The 18,176-nt window shown below is 37.6% G+C and overlaps 2 protein-coding genes across 2 annotated transcripts; both read left to right on the forward strand.

Moving 5' to 3' along the window:
• LOC109712170 lies at positions 214–2,045 on the forward strand. The gene is made up of 5 exons (XM_020235593.1): positions 214–307; positions 435–548; positions 726–929; positions 1,065–1,280; positions 1,483–2,045. Exons 2-5 carry the CDS (start codon positions 546–548, stop codon positions 1,771–1,773), a joined length of 714 nt encoding a protein of 237 aa, XP_020091182.1. The 5' UTR covers positions 214–307; positions 435–545; the 3' UTR covers positions 1,774–2,045.
• LOC109711817 lies at positions 12,502–18,115 on the forward strand. Its single transcript, XM_020235080.1, has 11 exons — positions 12,502–12,777; positions 12,856–12,958; positions 14,108–14,168; positions 14,453–14,566; positions 15,044–15,397; positions 16,078–16,469; positions 16,580–16,679; positions 16,796–16,855; positions 16,941–17,027; positions 17,135–17,263; positions 17,689–18,115. The coding sequence occupies exons 2-11, from the start codon at positions 12,885–12,887 to the stop codon at positions 17,992–17,994; spliced, it is 1,677 nt and encodes a 558-aa protein (XP_020090669.1). The 5' UTR covers positions 12,502–12,777; positions 12,856–12,884; the 3' UTR covers positions 17,995–18,115.

The following is an 18,176-nucleotide window of genomic DNA, read 5'->3' on the forward strand; positions in this document are numbered from 1 at the left end:
TGGATCGGTGGACCCGACGGCTGCGGATTCTCCGTAGAGAATCTAATTCGCTGTCCCTTCCGTCGATAAAATCGCCGGCTAAAATCCTCGGGCACTTTCCCCTATGCTTTTTCATCTGAACCGCCATATTAATATAATATATATATATATATATATATATATATACATATATATANTGGCAACTCCTGCTCTACCTTTCTCAGCCTAGAGCGCTCTCTCTCTCTCTCTCCTCTGCAGTTCCGAGCGATCTTTCTCCTTAATTAGATTTCCGAGAAATAGTCCCATCTCCTATTCCGTTCCCACAGAGGTAACATTCGATGCTGAGAAATACCCATTTCGTCGTTTCGCGGTTTATCCCGTGGTCTCTGATAATATTTATATATATATATATGGCTTCTTAATTGGGATTCTCCTCTTCCCTGTTCTATTCTCAGCTGCTTCGTCTCTCGTCGAAACTGGACGCTCTGGCCATCGCGAACCACCAAAGGATCGGCTTCGGGTTCGGGTTCGGGTTCGGCTTGGTGAGGAGTAATCAGAGGATAGTAATGGTAAAAGCTCCCATCTTTCGCGCTAAAATGATCGTTTTCCCCGTACTAGCTAGAGGGGAGGGGGTGGTCAATTGCCGGGGCTTTTGGCGGTGTAGGTTTCGATCGATGATCAGTTTGCTGTTGTTGCTGATCTATTTTGGGGTGTGATTGTGTGTGTGTGATTGTGTGTGTGTGTAGGTTAGTCCGATGATTCCGATGGAGAAGGACGAGATGGGTGGGCCGCCGTGGCTGAGGCCGCTCTTGAAGACGAGCTTCTTCGTGCCCTGCGAGGTTCACGGCGACTCCGCCAAGAGCGAGTGCAACATGTACTGCTTGGATTGCACGGGGAGGGCCCTCTGCTCCTACTGCATCCCCGCCCACAAGGACCACCACGTTGTTCAGGCACGCACTTCATCATACTATTATAGAGAAGCAGCTGCAGCTCCACTCCTTAATTAATTGATTCTCTCTCTCTCTCTCTATATATATATATATATATATATATATGTATGTATGTATGTATTGCTGCGCGTTCAGATTCGGAGATCATCGTATCACAACGTGATCAGGGTGTCGGAGGTGTCGAAATTCATAGACATCTCCTTCATCCAGACCTACATTATCAACAGCGCCAAGATCGTCTTCCTCAACGGCAGGCCGCAGCCGAGGCCCGGAAAAGGCGTCACCAACACCTGCGAAATCTGCTGCCGCAGCCTCCTCGACTCCTTCCGCTTCTGCTCGCTCGGCTGCAAGGTCACCACCGCCACCTCCTTTTTCTTTTTCTTTTTCTTTTTCTTTTTTTTTCTGTTTCTCCCTCCCAATTCCCAAAATTAGCTGCTATTTCATCGCTCCTCGCAAATTTTACTTCGTTGCGGGATCTCGTCTTGATTCTCTTCGCGGAGCATTAAATGCTAGATCAAATTTTGTTAAGATGCTCTGTTTCCCTGTCGAGCAGTTGGAGGGCATGGAGCGAGACCCGCACCTCACCTTCACACTCCGGCCGAAGCCCTACCGCCCCGACTCGATCCATGGGTCGGAATCCGACGAGTCCTCGACCCCGAGGAAGGTGCGGAGGACGGCGGCGTCGAACCATTGGATCGACCACGAACTCCGCTTGGCGGCGCCGCCGCATTCGGACGACGAGGGCGGCCACCTCTCCAACAGCATTTCCCCGGGGACTCCCCCAATCATCACCTACCGGACGTCGCCCCGTAAGGGTAAACCCCGCCGAGCCCCTCAGTTCTGAACAACCTCCAATTATTCTTATTATTAATAATTATTATCATCAGAATAACATATATTTTTTAAAGCAAAAAAAAAAAAAAGTAATGAAAAAAAATTGTGATATGGGTAATAATTTATTAATGGAGATGGAGAAGAAGCTTCCAAAGCATGTAGAAAGATAGAATTAAAAGTGCTGGATATGGTCAATAAATAAGGAAAGGAAAGATACCCACCACCACCACCACCACCACCACCACCACCATCATATGGGGTGATAGGGGTGATGGTAATGCGTGCGCAAAAGAATAGCTAGATATATACGTAGGAACTGTAAAGATAAAGAAGAAGGAAAGCAAACCCTAGCTTTCCTAGTTCTTTTGTACATAATAATGTATAAGGTTAGAGTTAGAGCGGCATTGTTATTAACGTGCTGCTCTCTAAGCTTTTTCGTACTGGTCCCTCCTCCATATATATATATATTCTTTTATTAGCCATTACTAATAAGAATTAGCATGCAGTACTAGTTCTTTTGTACATAACAATTGGTCCATGTAATTAAGTGGCAACAGTTGTGTAAAACAAAAATTAATCTTCTAGTGCTTGCTTTACATCACATGGATTTGTGTTTGTGAGGGAGAATGTTGAGGCTAGCTGTTGTGCCTTTCCAAGTATTCTGGTTTCGACACTTAGTTGAGTTTATACTCTTCTTCTTCTTTTTTTCGTTCCTATCATCCACATATGTTGTTAGGTATAATTTGAGTTTGTGATTTTGTAGAAATAAATGGTTGTATATTGAGCTTTTACATCATGTAAGGAAATTAAACTATCATTAAATCGATAATATGAGGTGTATTATAAATCTAGTGGTAGAGTAACGACATTGATTCTCAATCAGAAAACCCTTCCTATTTAGAAGTTTATAATTAGATTAAGATGCATTGTCATGATTTGGATGCTTTTTCAGACACTCTTAACATGTACACATCCGAATTTTAGAGGAGATTGCGAAGAGCTAGCGTACAACAACATATAAACTGTCCTGCTCAATTTATACAAGTGATATGGGTATTCTTTTTCGCATCGATAGACCTCGTTTCTGTTTTAAATTCATGTGGTGGCATGCATGAATAAGCGGTTTCTTCTTCTTCTTCTTCTTCTTCTTCTTCTTCTTCTTCTTTTGAATAATGCTATTCTAATATTCCCAATTATTCCAAATATTTATCAAGTGAGGTAAGCGGATGGGTTCCTCGTGGTGGTATGCTTTAGTTACGTCCGCATCAGTTACTATGTCTCTCCTGCAACCACGTCTAAAGTGAGATTTTTATCATAAGATTCTCTCTAGAAATTAAGCTACTCTAGAAATGAAGCTACTCAATATGTAGTTCTCCCATAGGATCGTGTATATATATATATAAATATCCTTTTCACGTGACTGAATCACTTTTTAAGGGTCGACCAAGTTAAATGTATTTAACTTTATATTGGGTGGTGTAATTTTGATGAAATTGTTGCCACTTCGATCGCGACGAGCTTAGTTTCTGTGGACGATTCAGGTTCCGTGACAAGAAAAGAAAAGAGAGGAAAGGTAACGATCCAGTGACTACATTTGGCCAGAGGTGTCGATGAGGATAAATATAAAGGTCTTTTTTTTTTTTTTTTTTTTTTTTTTTTTTTTTTTTTTTTTTTTTTGGACTTGGTGGTGATTCTCTCTCTCTCTCTCTCTCTCTCTCTCTCTCTCTCTCTATATATATATATATATATATATATATGCGTGAGATGTAATGCGGTGCTAGAGTGGCCTTACGTGGGCCAAATGCGACACATATGTTTAAACGGGAAGAAGAGTAGCGAGAGGGAAAGTGATAAGACGGTTGAGAACGATGTATTGATCTATTAGATCAGATCGATGTTACATGGCTGGCCGGGATGGAGTTGGATTGGGCTCTCAATTATTCACGTATCATATATACGGACTCGGAACGGTTGCTACTGCTAATTAGTTGGGTAGTGAAGGATCAGGCAAGAAATGCCGTTTTTATTTATTTTTATTTTTTTTTAAAGAAAGATCGAGGGCAACTATATATTCGCTTCATTTAATAATAATAATAAAAAGCTGTATTATAGAAATATTGTATTATCGATCATCATCGTCGTCGTACTCGCACCAGGGGCCAATCGACGGCGAAGATCAGATCTCACGTCCATCGTTGGCTTGGTGGACACGCCACCTCGTGCAGTGCAGAGCTAAGGGCTCTCCATAGAGGACCCACCGTGATCTGATTAGGAGTCTCTCTCTACTCTGTACTCGGTGGATCGAGGAGGAGGAGGAGGAGGAGGAGACGTGGAGAATCCTGAGAGCTTAATTTGAAAGCCTCCTCCGTCCATTAATATATCCTTTTATGTTCCTTTCCAATTAAGCGATAAACCAGCTCCATGCACCCGGTGTAAGCATACATTACTAATTCCTGCGCCATAATTTGTTTTTGTTAAGAACTAATGGCTTGGAACGAAATTTAATTTTATAATAATAAATACGATCTGAGACATCTTAAAAACTCTTATACAAAAAGCTCGTAATCTTTTGAAAACTTAAAAACACCGGTATAAAAAGATACCAAAAACCAATTGTATAAAACTAACTATTATTTCATTTTATGATAAAAAAAAAGGTATTTAAAATTATTGTCATTAATTGCATAATACATCTAATCTAATGCATTAAAGTTTTATTTAAATATGTATATAGTGGGGTTAATTAGTCGTGCGGTGCATGAGATTTAAGGGTACACCACGTGTAAGGAATAATTTCTAAACCTTCCTTTCGCACGTCGTGTTCTAGTTAATAGTTAATAATAAATTATTTTAAAGCCCGGTATAAATTAAGTACACGCACTGAAACGTCAGTGTGCGTGGCTCTTCCAATTTTCTAACACGCCATTGATGGGGGTGACGATATTAGGATAAACTAGTCTCGATTGGGATGTGGGATTAATAGTAAGCTACACCGGTCGGACTTCGGAGGTGGGTGGAAGGGATTAGTTTAGATTAATTGGGGAGCCCCGTGAGTCCGTGACCGCGCGTTTCAAAAGATCGATAACGCCGCCGTTCAATGGAGATCACTTTCCCGTTTAGTGTCCCTTCATACGCTAGTAGGTGTCGTTCTCTACTAATCGGATCACGACACGTAGATGTCGACGTAATTAATGTAGACGTTGTTTTTCATCCCGGTCCACAATATTCTACATTTCTACTCATTTGCTGTGGATATATAATTCTACCAATAAATCATATATTTTCTACTCTTTTTTTTTTTATAAATAAAGAAAAGACTTTTTCCTTCCCAGTCTGATCTATAGTTTCCTGACTTTTACAGCAATATATTTTTTATTTTTTGTTTGTGGATTTAACGTAGGTAATTTTTTTTTATTTTTTATTTTTTACACTTTCTACGTACATATCTCTTCCCACCTCGATCTCGGCTTCAAGGGCAGAGCGCTCTTTCGAATGAGCGTGCAGGCATGCACTTCCCTGAAGTCCGTGGAGTTGCGCACAACACTCAAATGGAGGAGGACACATTATTTTAGCATCCGAATAAGCTTAAAGATAATAAATACACCCCAGCTAGATTAAAGTGGGCAATATCTGGTGTTAATTAAGCAGAACATTATTGTTTAATTTGTTTTAACACGTTGGTTGCAGAAGACATGCACCAGCTCTGCTTTCCAGTTTTTTCCCTTTTTTTAATTTTTTTTTTTATTTTTTTGGCTATTTTTGTCATCATGCACGTTGGATCGTCTGGCAGAGAGCTAGTACAGGGTTCGTGACCTGATCTGTACGTCTGCAGCCTTTGTTTCTAAGCGCTCCGGGAAAGAGAATACAAAATCTCTTTATAATATCGTCTGTGTTTGCTCAACCCCATGTCTGTGTTACTGTCTCTGGCAAAAGGCGGCGGCACACGTGTACGTGACACGCGGAAGTAGAGATCAGAGGAGGTGTTGTGGCGTCTTAACACGTGGCGGCGTGAGGGAACGGCGCGGATTTGGGATCGCTCGGTGCATGCATCAGAGTCGGAGTCGGAGTCGGAGTCAGCATCAGCGGTCGGTTGATGAAATTGATGGGTGGTTCCGTGGCGCGTTTCGAGATGGATCTGATCTGACGGTCCGCAGGCACGCGAATTGCGAAATGAGACGCTGTCTCACACTCTCACTCACGCAGCAGCAGCAGGCGCGCCTTTTTGGGCTCATCGATCTCTTCGGTGGTGGGTTGGGCCATACTGCTCAAACGACGTCTGCATGACTACTTGTGTATGCAGTTTTTGAGGGCCGAAACTATGAGTTCATGAAACGGGCCTGCACCGTTCCCCTTACACGATGAACGAGCTCCTTTTAAGATTAACCTATAAAAACGAGTTAGCTTGAAGGAAAGGTCAAAGCCCAGTGTGCTCTCTTTTTTTCTTTTTTTTTTCTTTTTTTTTTTTTCTTTGAGAGAGAGAGATAAGTAGTACGCTACCTGTTTCGTTTATTTTATTTAGAAATAAATTTAGTTGAAAATGTGAATCAATTAGGATTCGAATTTGGGACCTCTAATATCAACCACCAAATCTTTTACCACTTGCTCTAGGGACAGTCGGTCCAGTGTGCTCTCTTAAGTCAAGTGGCAAGTTGGATCGCTGCATCACTAGTGTGTTTATTAAGTAGGGACATTCCAGCCCTTAGGCAACCGAAAAAGAACATATATAAATAGCTAGTGAGGATTCTTGGAACAAAGCCTACAATTTATTATTATTATTTTAAGTGAAAGCCACCTTGTCTAGATTGGTCCATTATACGTTACCACATTTGTCATATCATCTAAATTGTCTGAATTATGTGAGTTATATATATATATATATATATATATATATATATATATATATATATATATAGAGCAACGAATATAATTATATGTACCAATGGACTTGTACGTACTTAAATGTTAATGGGTTCAAATAGGTGTGTCATACTCATGTTTACGAGGGTTTAGGCTCCACCGGATTTTCTTGTACATACAAATTACCAGTACTATTTTAGGGTCAAAGAAGGTTAATTTGCAAAGTAGGTTAGAAGATCAATGTCATAGATACCGAGCCTAGTTTCCGGAGCTTCCTTGGTGCATTACTCATTTGAGCCAAAATTCAAACTAAATCATGCATTTATTTGGTACCTTCATTATCTCAATGCCTCTATAGCTAAGAAAATCATAATCACTTGTCATCACCCCGGAATTCAGTCCACTCTCCTAACTAAATTTAATGAATTGTGACATCAGTTTCCCTTGAATTTCTTTCCTTTTTTGTCTTTTTGGTCGGAGCATGCAGCTTAATAATTGAGTTGGGTTGCTCTCTTTGTCTCCATATATATCATACAAAATAATTGTATGATTCTTCAACCGATGGCACCTAACGTATGCAGTCGTCGACAAAAGATTTAACATTTGATACCTGAGATATCAAGTTTGAAGTCTTATTATTTTTTCTTGCTGATTTTTTTTCGTAAAATTTTTTTTTTATTTGAGAGATAGATAGCACGCTACCCGCTTCGTTTTATTTTATTTAGAAATAAACTTAGCTGGAAAATGTAAATCAACTAGGATTCGAACTTAGGTCTCGTGTACCAACCACCAAACCCTTTGTCACCTGCTCTAGGGACGGTCTGTTTTGTAAAAAAGATTGAATGAAGCATATATAGCTTTATAGGATCAGAGTATTATTCGGACATAAAAAGAAAAACATATCTGGATAAGATCGAGGTGGATGGACTGTCTAGCTAACGAACTAATTAACAACTCCGATACATTGGAATAATTGTCTACTTGTTGTGAGAAGTAACCACCACGATTTAGTAAATAAATAATGCAATGGCAATGAGGCTTTTACAAATCCCCCTTTCATTTCGTATTCTTTGTCAACTTACACGTATATATATAAATACCACTTATACGTCGACTCTTATATTCTTATATTCAAAAATAAACTCTTATATTACTGACCGTTCCTTGAGCAAGTGGCAAAGGGTTTGGTGGTTGGTACTCGAAATCCAAATTCAAATCCTAGTTGATTCACATTTCCAGCTAAGTTTTTCTAAATGAAATAAACGAAGCGGGTAGCGTCCTACCTATCTCTTAAAAAAAAAAAAATAAAAAAAAATAAACTCTTATATTCTATGAGAAAGCTAGTAATCCTGAGGTACAATGTCAAAGAAAACATAGTGCATGTGTACGACGACAAAGTTATAAGATTAATTAGTAATTAATTAATTGAGTGGTTATTTGAAACCATATGTAATCAATAAGTTTACTTAATTTACATTCTCTCCTGGAGTTCTTCTGGGAAAAATGTCTCCGTTTTGACGGGAGAGGAGATGGGAGTTTTGAAATAATTCTGGGGTTTAAATCCGAAATGTGCATGCATTTATCCTCTAATAGCTAGGCGAAGGAACTGCTTCTCTTTCATTCATATATAGGCTTCGTTTGGGATTGCGGGGAGATTGCGTTACGTGCGGTGATCGAGAAAGTACGTTCGAAAAATACCCTGTTTGTTTCCATACGTAATATTGCGTTCAGCATATCGCGATGAGTTGGTTATGATATATATTTTCTACGATTCGACCGGAGAACGCAGAAACATATTCCTATATGCTTTTTTCTCAACTCTATTTTATCTAATAGCGTTAGATAGATCTCAATACCAAACTAAGCCATATATAGATTGAGAGCCAATCAAACCTATAAATAAACTGTGAAGTAATCAAATCTATAATAGTTTGACGTATAATAAGCATTAGCTGATGATCAAATTGATATAGTGCTTAACATGAATTACTACCGTCGAGCCAAAATCTTATTGAATATTATTAGTTACAAATTGAATCAAACCGAAATTTTCCTATTCCGTTCGATTCAATTTACTCACGACTCAGGTTTATTTAAATACATATACATATATTCTAAAATAAAACTGATAAACTGACCGATAAGCTAGCGTTTGATTCGGGGTTAGGTGAAAACTTGTTATTTTATGGATAGAGTTAAATTCAGGGTTAAGGTGGGATTAAAATAATTTTGTGTTTGGTTGAAAATTGGGTTTAGTCCAAATATAGATAAAATAGTGTTTGGTTAGAGTAGGTGATATAAAAAGGATAGTGGGTAAAATAGTGTTTTGTTTTGTTGGAGTAGTGGGGTGGAGTGGGGTTAGCTAATCCCACCCCAAATGGGCTATTCCGGAATAACCCATTTGGGGTGAGGTTAACTAACCCCACCTCCCAAATTGGGTATTTGGGAATGATTTTGGGATTAAGAAATTATTCCATCCCTTAATCCCGAACCAAACAGATGCTAAGAGAATCGTTTAGCAAGCTGTACATGAGATAAGAGAAGTAGTTGACTTGAATTCGCTCTCCTCACCAACAAATTAACTTGGGTTAATGCTGGTGTATATATATATATATATATACTTAATTGGTAGGGGAAAATGCATGAGCAGTAGTGAACTGGTAGCAGCATAAAAGGCGTGTCATAATTTCCTTCGTATTCTTGTGTCGGCAGATTTGAATGAACCAACCCACTCAAAACCCAGCATAAATGCGCCCAGTGGAGCTTCTAATTCTATACATACATTGCGTGTAATGGGTGTGGGATGACTCGCAACCGTGCCTTCTCTTATGAGGAATATTTAAATGGCCCCTACCATTGGATCTCGGCCCATCCCAATAATAATTTCTTGGATTCTTTCTCCCAGGAAAAATAATAATAGCAATAATAATTTCTTGGTTTCATCTGGTTGAGGCGTAATTGCTAATAAGAGCATGCATGGGAACAAGATCCGCAATTAAATCCATCTATGCGAGAGTCATTAAAGCACACTTTCCCACCCTTTCTCCTGCTTGAGTGCTTGTGCGTTTTCATCTCTCTTTTTTTAACGCTACATATTTGAATGAGATGCCTATTAATTTCGTGCAAAACGCAACACGTGCGCGAAAAATCCATCGAGAAATATCTTTACTTATTTTTCAATTATTTTTGTTTCTTTATATTTCCTCAACACTTCTCGCTGAGTTAAATGCAACCAATATAAGATCTCGAGTCTTTTTATAATGGGTCCAAAACTAAAGTTAAACTTAGAAACATACATCATACTTTTTTTGGAAATCTAAATTGACAGTCAAAAAAAAAAAAAACAAATCACTTTTAATGGGTCCGTTCGTTTATGTTAAGTCCTTTTCTTCAGGACGGCATCAAATAGGTTAGGTGCATGGATACAAGAATAATATCTCAATCAACATTATGCAAAAGGTCGCGTACCTTGTCGAAAGTGATGCTGCACTTGTCAATAGGTAAAAAGTGATCTATTTATCATCAAATAGCAAACTATATATTGATAATAAAAGGGAGGGAGAGAGAGAGGGAGAGATTTTTATGTAACTACATTTGTCGATGAGTTTGATACCCGCATGAGTTGACTAATCACGCTCGTGAGCTTTTTGTTGGTACATTTATTTCCTACTAATCAACGACATCTAGGGATGTCAATGGGTGTATGGATATCCAAAATTTTATTCGAATCCGAATTCGAATGAAACGATATATCCGATGAATATGAATATGAATTCGGATATGAATATAAAAAATAAAAATCCGACGGATATGAATTCGGATATAGATTTTGATTGTACCAGATCCGAATCCGAACCCGATCCGAACACGAATTTATTTTGTATTTTATATATATATATATATATATATATATATATATATATATATATATATATATATATATATATATATTTGATGTTATATTTGAATTTGTATTTTAAAATTTTAGATTTAATATAATATATTTTGAAATATTGAAAAAAGAAATAATTTTTTTGGGTTCAAATTTTTGAGTTCGGGTTCGGGTTCGGATTTCGAATTTTTGGTCAGGTTCGGGTTTGGATATGGATTTTTAAAATCCGTCTTGTTCGGGTTCGGATTCGGGTCTCAGGTTTGGAGTCAGGTTCGGGTTTGGATTTTTAAAAATCCGCCTCGAATCCCACTCGTTGACATCTCTAACGACATTATGCAACCTGGCTCGTCGTTACTCAACGCCGCTCTCTTTACCCTACAAAAAATGCTCGAAAATTAATTAAGTACTGTTTGGTTCGGATATAAGCAAGAACTAACTATTACAGGAATAGATACAAATATGGGATAAGAAAAAGAGTGTTTGAATGAAAATTAGGTTGTTCCCGGAATAAGAATAATTTTAGATAGTTTTATATAGAAAATGGAGGTGTCGGTCGGGTTACGCGAGAACAGTAGTTCTCGATTACTTATAATAATTGATTATAATTATTCCCATCAACACCTCCATTTTCTATATAAAACTATCTAATATTTTTCTTATTCCATATTATCTATCTAAACGCTATTTTTTTTATCTCCGGAAACAACCCAATTTTTATCCAAACGCTATTTTTCTTATCTCCATATTTGTACCTATCTCTATAATAATTAGTTCTTGTTTATAACCAAACCAAATGGAAATTAGGAAAGAATATTCATGTCGGTCATTATTTGAATTAAAAAATAAAATGATAAGGAATATTTATTAGTATAATTGAGAACTTCAATGCAGCACTAGTAACTGGAACAGTACATAGTACAGTACATAATATAGATACATCTTCATCTGTTTTACCTCTTCTCAACAAGAGCACACTCTATACCTCTAAAAAATACTAAATTTAAAAGTTATTTAACATATTTGATGATATATAAAATTTTTTAATTAATTAATATGTACATGATTTAAAATGCTATAAATTCGCACCACGATGCCATCCTAAATTGCCGCTGAATAGGACGCACCATTTTTCCTTTAACAATTTACAGATCAGATTTGACATTTGAGAGACAGGAGTATTGCAATTAAAACCTTCTCAGGGAATGCATTTATATCCCCACCATACGCCTCAGTTGTGCTCCTCGCACCTACTTCACCAAGCACCCAAGTATATCCAGCACAAGTTATTCAATTTTTACTAAAATTTCAGTGCAATAAATAGAGAGATGTGTAGCCAACATGGAGTTAAATTGTCCTTTAATAAGAAAAAAATATGGTTTTCTCCAACTTGCCCATTATCGAGGGAATCCAGAAAAAAGGAGAGAGGAAAAAAAAAAAAAAAGAAAAAGAAAAGGAAAAGAGGTAAAGGGACTCGTGCACCCAAAACTAACTGACTTTCTTTTTCTATATTGGAAGATTCGACCGATTATTGGATTTGTTGGTCGATTGCAGCACAATCAATAACATAAGCAAGATTACATGACCCCACCTATTAATCTAAAGATGGTTAGGAGGGACAGGTTACTGTACTCTCTCAATTGTAAATAAATAAATTAATTAATTAATTAATCAATGGTGTCCTTTTCCTTGATAGAGCAACCTGCTCCTCATTGCTGAGCCCACTGTCCTTGTCACACCCGCTCGCTGCTCCTCACCTAATGCAAGGACTGGAGCCTAGCGGTGTTACGCTAATGGAGTAATGGGTCCTCTTCTTTTTTTTTTTTCTTTATTTTTTTTTTCTTCTTGTAATTTTGTGATTGGGATAGTTTGCATTGTTTTATACAGTATTCTGTTTCACTCATTGATTGCCCTTCTCTCCTCTAGTTTGCATTGTTTTATACACTATTCTGTTTCACTCATTGATTGCCCTTCTCTCCTCTTTTTTTTTTTTTTTTTTTTTAAGAATCCTTTTTCTCCTTTACTTTTCCTTTGGTGGGTCATCTTCTTTTTCTCGGTGATTTAGTTGTCCAGATGACTGTCAATGGCATCTATATATCTATCTGTACCTTAATGTTACTTTCCTCCGAGAAATTAGCCCATTGCAGATTCCTGTTGCCGAGAAAGCTCTGAGAGAGAGGGCTCCTTTCCTGGATCCACCCTAGAGGGCTTTTGCGATTTGCCATTTTGGATCTCCATGTAGTGCAGGACCCTTCTCTCCTTAGCCCAGTATGATTCTGATGCTGTTTTGGATCCATCCCACATCTGCCGCTGTGTGAAATTGCTCTTCTTCTGATTTATATTCAGTTGGGGGTTGTCAGTTAACTCAAAGAGGGATGAATCACGAGAGAACAGAAGCGAGGAGGACCAACCGCCTGGAATGTTACACCAGAGAGCGGCATCACCGGAGGTAGATAAGAATGGTTGTTCTTAATTTCTGGTGACTTTCAGCCTGTGAATTAGTTCGCAAAATAGTTTCAATATTATGAGAGATGCCAGTCTGCTGCAATCTTTTCTAGAGCCATTGTATTTCTCGGATGCCAGTCGGTAACTCAGTATGAGTGTATTAGACAGCCTCAGGTCAGGTAAGGAATGATTGAACCGTAGTGGGCTGCTGAGCAGAGATAGATGAAAATAGGTGAAGACCTCCTCATCTGTTGGTAAGAGCAGAATGCTGTTAAAATTAGTCTTTTCACTGCACCGATAAGTAACATCAGTCTACTAGTAAAGGTCGGCAAACACTCGATAAGTTCCTCAATTTTGTTTACCCGATTTGTATGGATTTCATCCTCCCATTGTTACCCCTTGTATTAGTAGGATTAACGAGTGCATTCTCAGTTGTTTTCACAGAAAAATCTGCTACATAGGTTTAGTTTCTTTATTGTGATAGATGCTATCTAGACTCTATATGGGGGGTATCAGTAAAATGATCAGCAGCAGATCCTTTCCTTGCTGTTTCAATATGTGAATATTGCTTTATGCGGCATGATCGCACCTCCTCATCTGCGATGGTCAGCAGGATACTCAGCATATTGCATTGCCAAAATAAGGAACAATACAAGAAAATAACAGTTTACACATGTAACTTGCTCGAGAATTCCAACGAACATGACTATCAATCTTTGCTTTACTCGTTCGCTTGTTCCGATATGCTTTTCTTATTGTGACTGATGTCGGTTCGACCAATTTTTATTAGTTGAAAATTCAAATGGTTGCTGGGAAAGATGACTTCACTTGATATGCTTTCTAAGAGTTGATTGAATTAGACATTAGTTATAAGGAGAGAGATGTCATGCACAAGTTTTGGATGTAAAAGTAAAATGTCTCATGCCTTTTTTTTTTTTTAAAATCCCCCTCTACTTTTCTTAATTTCTCAATAGGAAGCCTTTTACGCTGGCTGGTTAGCACTCTTTTTCGAAAGTTTATGCTGTTCACTACCTTTTGACCTGCCTTTTTTATTGCTTTGGATTTGTGAAGTTCGACTACATATGTGCCCTCTTTCTCATGTAATTTTGATCCCTTAACATTGTTATGGCTAATTGGATTATTTTACTTTCAGCATATCGGGGAAGCTTGAAAACGTGATGAATATTTCACCTCGTTTGTCATATTACAATCCCGTAAGAGTTCTGCCTATCTTTCCTTACATAGTTGTGATTTATTAGCCATTCTATTTAAACAACTTTCTTATTTCTTTGTCACGTGAGGTTCCCACGAAAATTTTAACTGTAATAGAGCTGCATATATATATATATATATATATATATATATATATTTGCAATAGTCTGCTTTCGGTCAAGATTCATATGATAAAAAGGTATAAATAAGCGCTGCATATCTTAATTTCCTGTATATGTCTACTGTATATTACTATCTATTTATATTGTATTCCACTGTTGAACAGACTATCAAAATAGAGAGGAGACTTCATGGTCGATATTCAATGAATCTGCAAGAGATGGTGTCTCGTTCCAACTCCACCACATCAACTGCTTCAGTTGAAACTCCAACTTCCAAGGTTAGCCCTAAACCACGATTTACACTTCACTTTTGATTTGTTACCATAATATCTTGTTTTAAATGGTAAACTGCCAACCAAGAATGTGCAAAGGAAACCTAGTGATTAGTGGCTTTTGCTCTCACTAGTTACTTTCAAGAAAAAGAAAACTTGAACGCATAAAGTTCACTCTTTTTTTTTTGTATTTTTTAAATAGCTTTTTCCTTGTATGCCATTATTTCAATCACAAGTTGGTGCCCATTTGGTTCCCCAAAATTACTTTCTTTTCTTTGCACAGGCATCTCAAATTAGTTAGCGTAAAGTTGAGATCAACAACATCCTGCAAATGATTTGTTGAAAATGTGGAGTTCATTTTGTTCACTTGTATTATTAGGTTATTTTATTGAGTCTACCGTATTGCAATTTATGAAACATTGCAAAAGAAACTCTTTGTATTCTTTGATTTGCAAGTGAATGACCTATCAACATTGTATGCAGTCTGTTGAAGATTTAGTCAATGAGATTGCTACTCTTGAGCTAGAAGTTGTTCATTTGGAACAGCACCTCCTCTCACTATATCGAACGGCCTTCGACCGATATTTGGTTAGCTCCCCGAGTGCTACTTACCAGGGATTCAGGCCTCATGTTAGATATCATTCAGGAGATCCAATACAAGATTCTAAAGTTGAAATAGCACAACAGCATTCTCAACCAATAAATTCCGATCAACCGGATGAAAAAACTTTTCCACGAAGACGTAGCCTTAGCAGAAGTAAGGAGAGCAACTTCAATTCTAAGCAATCTGGGCAATCTCCAGCTTGTGAAGTACCAGCAGTCTCAGATTATAAAAGTGTATGTTCATTTGCCTTGGATCTTTTACATACTTATCAACTGATTGATTTTCTGAAAACAACTAATATTTTTGCATCCCACTTTGCATTCCCTGTGACTGCCAAATTATTGAAACATGAAAATTGTTTGGTTCAATAGAAAAGATACAAACACAGTTTCCTGACTATGAATTCACTCAAGAAAATATTTTCTTGGTAAATACTCTTTAACATGTTTCATAGAAAAATGTGGCAGCATTCCCTTATGAAATTTACTTTTGCAGTTAAAGCAATAAATATTATTTACCACAATCCTACCAGTTTGTAAGTTTACTTGAGGCTAAAATGTATACATTGCCAACTACGGGTAATTTGGAACAGGATCCTGAACTGTTTTTTGGGGGATTTGGACCCCTTAACTTCTATACTGCTTAACCTAACTATCTATATATCATGTTTGGCTTCTGTGACTTGTTTATTAGAATCTGTTAAATATAACTGAACTTGACTAACATTAAAAAAAAAAAAAAGAAGGCACAAAAAAGAGAACATGTTTACAGGGGGTTCGAAATAGGGTAAATATAGTTCATGGACCTGTTTGCAAGTCACTTGTAGTTGGGAGGGTTGCCATACATTTACCTTTAGTTTATAATACAGAACAGGTTATTGTGATTCATCCCCCATATCGTTCGAATCATGCAGGATCTATCAAAAATTGTCTCGGGACATTGCAGTCTTGCCGACCACCTGGGTGCTTCTATCACCGATCATGTGCCCGAGATTTCTTGTAAACTTTCTGGAGAGATAATCAGATGCATTTCTGCTATCTATTGCAAGCTTGCAAACTCACCAAATCGAGATGCAGAGCCACTGGCTTCACCCACTCCCTCCGTCTCCTCTTCAAGCACTTTTTCGCCGAAGGATACTTATGATAACTGGAGTCCCCAGTGCCACTACGAAGCCACTTCAAGTCCCCATCAATTTGAATCACTTAAATATAGAAATGGTCCATATAGTGGCATGTTTATAATTCCAAAGATAAGCATTGATGCTGATAGATTCGGCTATGCCTCTACGATGCTGGCGAATTTCAGGTGCTTAATCAGATTACAAGTTCTTCACCAATAATTTTATTAAGACCAACTCAAGCACTCAAAAGAAAATTCCTACTTAGATGATTTTGTTTAATTTTTGCATAACTTAGGTCACTGATACGGCATCTAGAGAAAATTGACCCAAGAAAAATGGTGCACGAGGAACAACTTGCTTTCTGGATTAATATTCACAATGCCTTACTGATGCATGTAAGGAAATTTTATCACAAAATTATAAGATCAGTTGTTCTTTTCCGTTTAATTTTAGCTTTTGTTGTGACTTCTATGTGTAGTTTAACAATTCATGCTTTTGCAAGAGATCACAGGCATTTCTAGCTTATGGGCTTCATGACAATCAGATGAGGAGTACGTACTCAATTCTGAAGGTAGGCATAATTTGAGATCATCAATTTGTGACTTGAATGAACCGGTGATCTTTCTCTGATTATTCTGCTGAAATCTGTCTTTCAGGCCTCATATAATGTGGGTGGGCACTCGGTAAATGCTCATGTCATTCGAAGTTCGATCCTCGGATGCCAATCGAATCGTCCACCATTGGTATCTTTTCTTCTCCAGATTTCACTTTAGATGAGTTAAACTGGCATCCATTAGGGAACATGTGCTTTTTGGCTTGCATTCATTCTAAAGCATATTTGTTTGTGCAGTGGGTACGTGCGCTCTTATCACCAAGAAAAAGATTATCGACGCCGAATGGTAGGCATCCATATGCTCTTCATCACCCGGAGCCACTTGCTCATTTTGCTCTCTCGACTGGAGCTTACTCAGACCCTGCTGTACAATTCTCAGTTCTCTTTAGTAGCATTATATTCTTTTGCTATGACACGTTCAAACCTAAAAGAACTATAGTGCATTTTGAAATGGACACATAAATATCAAAAATTTTGATTTTATTACCAAACCTTATGGTTATTATGGTTTAGAAAATTTGTCAGATTTTGTCAGAACTAAACAGTTTCCATCAACAATGTAGAACAATCCATCAAATAATAGAATGTTCTGCTAGGTTGCAAAATACCCTTTCAAAAAACAAAAAGAATAAAGAACACTGCTAATCCTGTAGCTGAGGTACTTAGATTTAAATAATTATTAGGTTGTTGCATCCATTTCAAAATGCGCTATAGTTGAGGAAAGCTCTGTATGTTTTTACCCTTGCAATTTTGTGCTGGATTTAGATGATAAAACTGATTAAATTTCGTAGGTTCGACTGTACACAGCAAAGGGTATATATCAGGAATTGGAACTCGCAAAAACTGAGTTCATTCAAGGTAATGTCACAATCCGAAAGCGAACAAAGATCGTCCTGCCAAAGATTCTTTATTACTATGCGAAAGACACTAACCTTGAATTATGCGACATTGTGGATATGGTCTGTAAGTGCATGCCTGAGACCAGGCAAAGAGCCATTGAACAATGTCTAAGAGAAAAAATAGATAAGTGTATAGAGTGGTTACCTTATAATTCGGCTTTCACATATGTTGTGTACAGAGATTTAGCCGAACAATAAAGATTGATCCTTTTTTTTATTTTGTGAAGAAAAAATACTGCAACAAATGAGTTGTGAATTCCATGCTCATATGGAGAACAAAGCTACTTTCTATCACAGTTTTGAGTGCAGAGTTTGATTACTATTGCCCATGGAGCTAGAAGAGGCATCATGACCCGATTTATTCATTTTCAAATTTTTTT

Source organism: Ananas comosus, linkage group 6, assembly GCF_001540865.1.
Source record: "Ananas comosus cultivar F153 linkage group 6, ASM154086v1, whole genome shotgun sequence".
Lineage (NCBI taxonomy): Eukaryota > Viridiplantae > Streptophyta > Magnoliopsida > Poales > Bromeliaceae > Ananas > Ananas comosus.

Excerpts from the sequence above, each read along its gene's own strand:
- LOC109711817 (XM_020235080.1), top strand. The coding sequence starts at position 12,885 with ATGAATCACGAGAGAACAGAAGCGAGGAGGACCAACCGCCTGGAATGT. Across the intron at positions 14,567-15,043 it reads TTGAAACTCCAACTTCCAAG|TCTGTTGAAGATTTAGTCAA; the intron begins GTTAGCCCTAAA and ends CATTGTATGCAG. Across the intron at positions 16,680-16,795 it reads ACAATGCCTTACTGATGCAT|GCATTTCTAGCTTATGGGCT; the intron begins GTAAGGAAATTT and ends AAGAGATCACAG.
- LOC109712170 (XM_020235593.1), top strand. Across the intron at positions 930-1,064 it reads AGGACCACCACGTTGTTCAG|ATTCGGAGATCATCGTATCA; the intron begins GCACGCACTTCA and ends CTGCGCGTTCAG. Across the intron at positions 1,281-1,482 it reads TCTGCTCGCTCGGCTGCAAG|TTGGAGGGCATGGAGCGAGA; the intron begins GTCACCACCGCC and ends CCTGTCGAGCAG.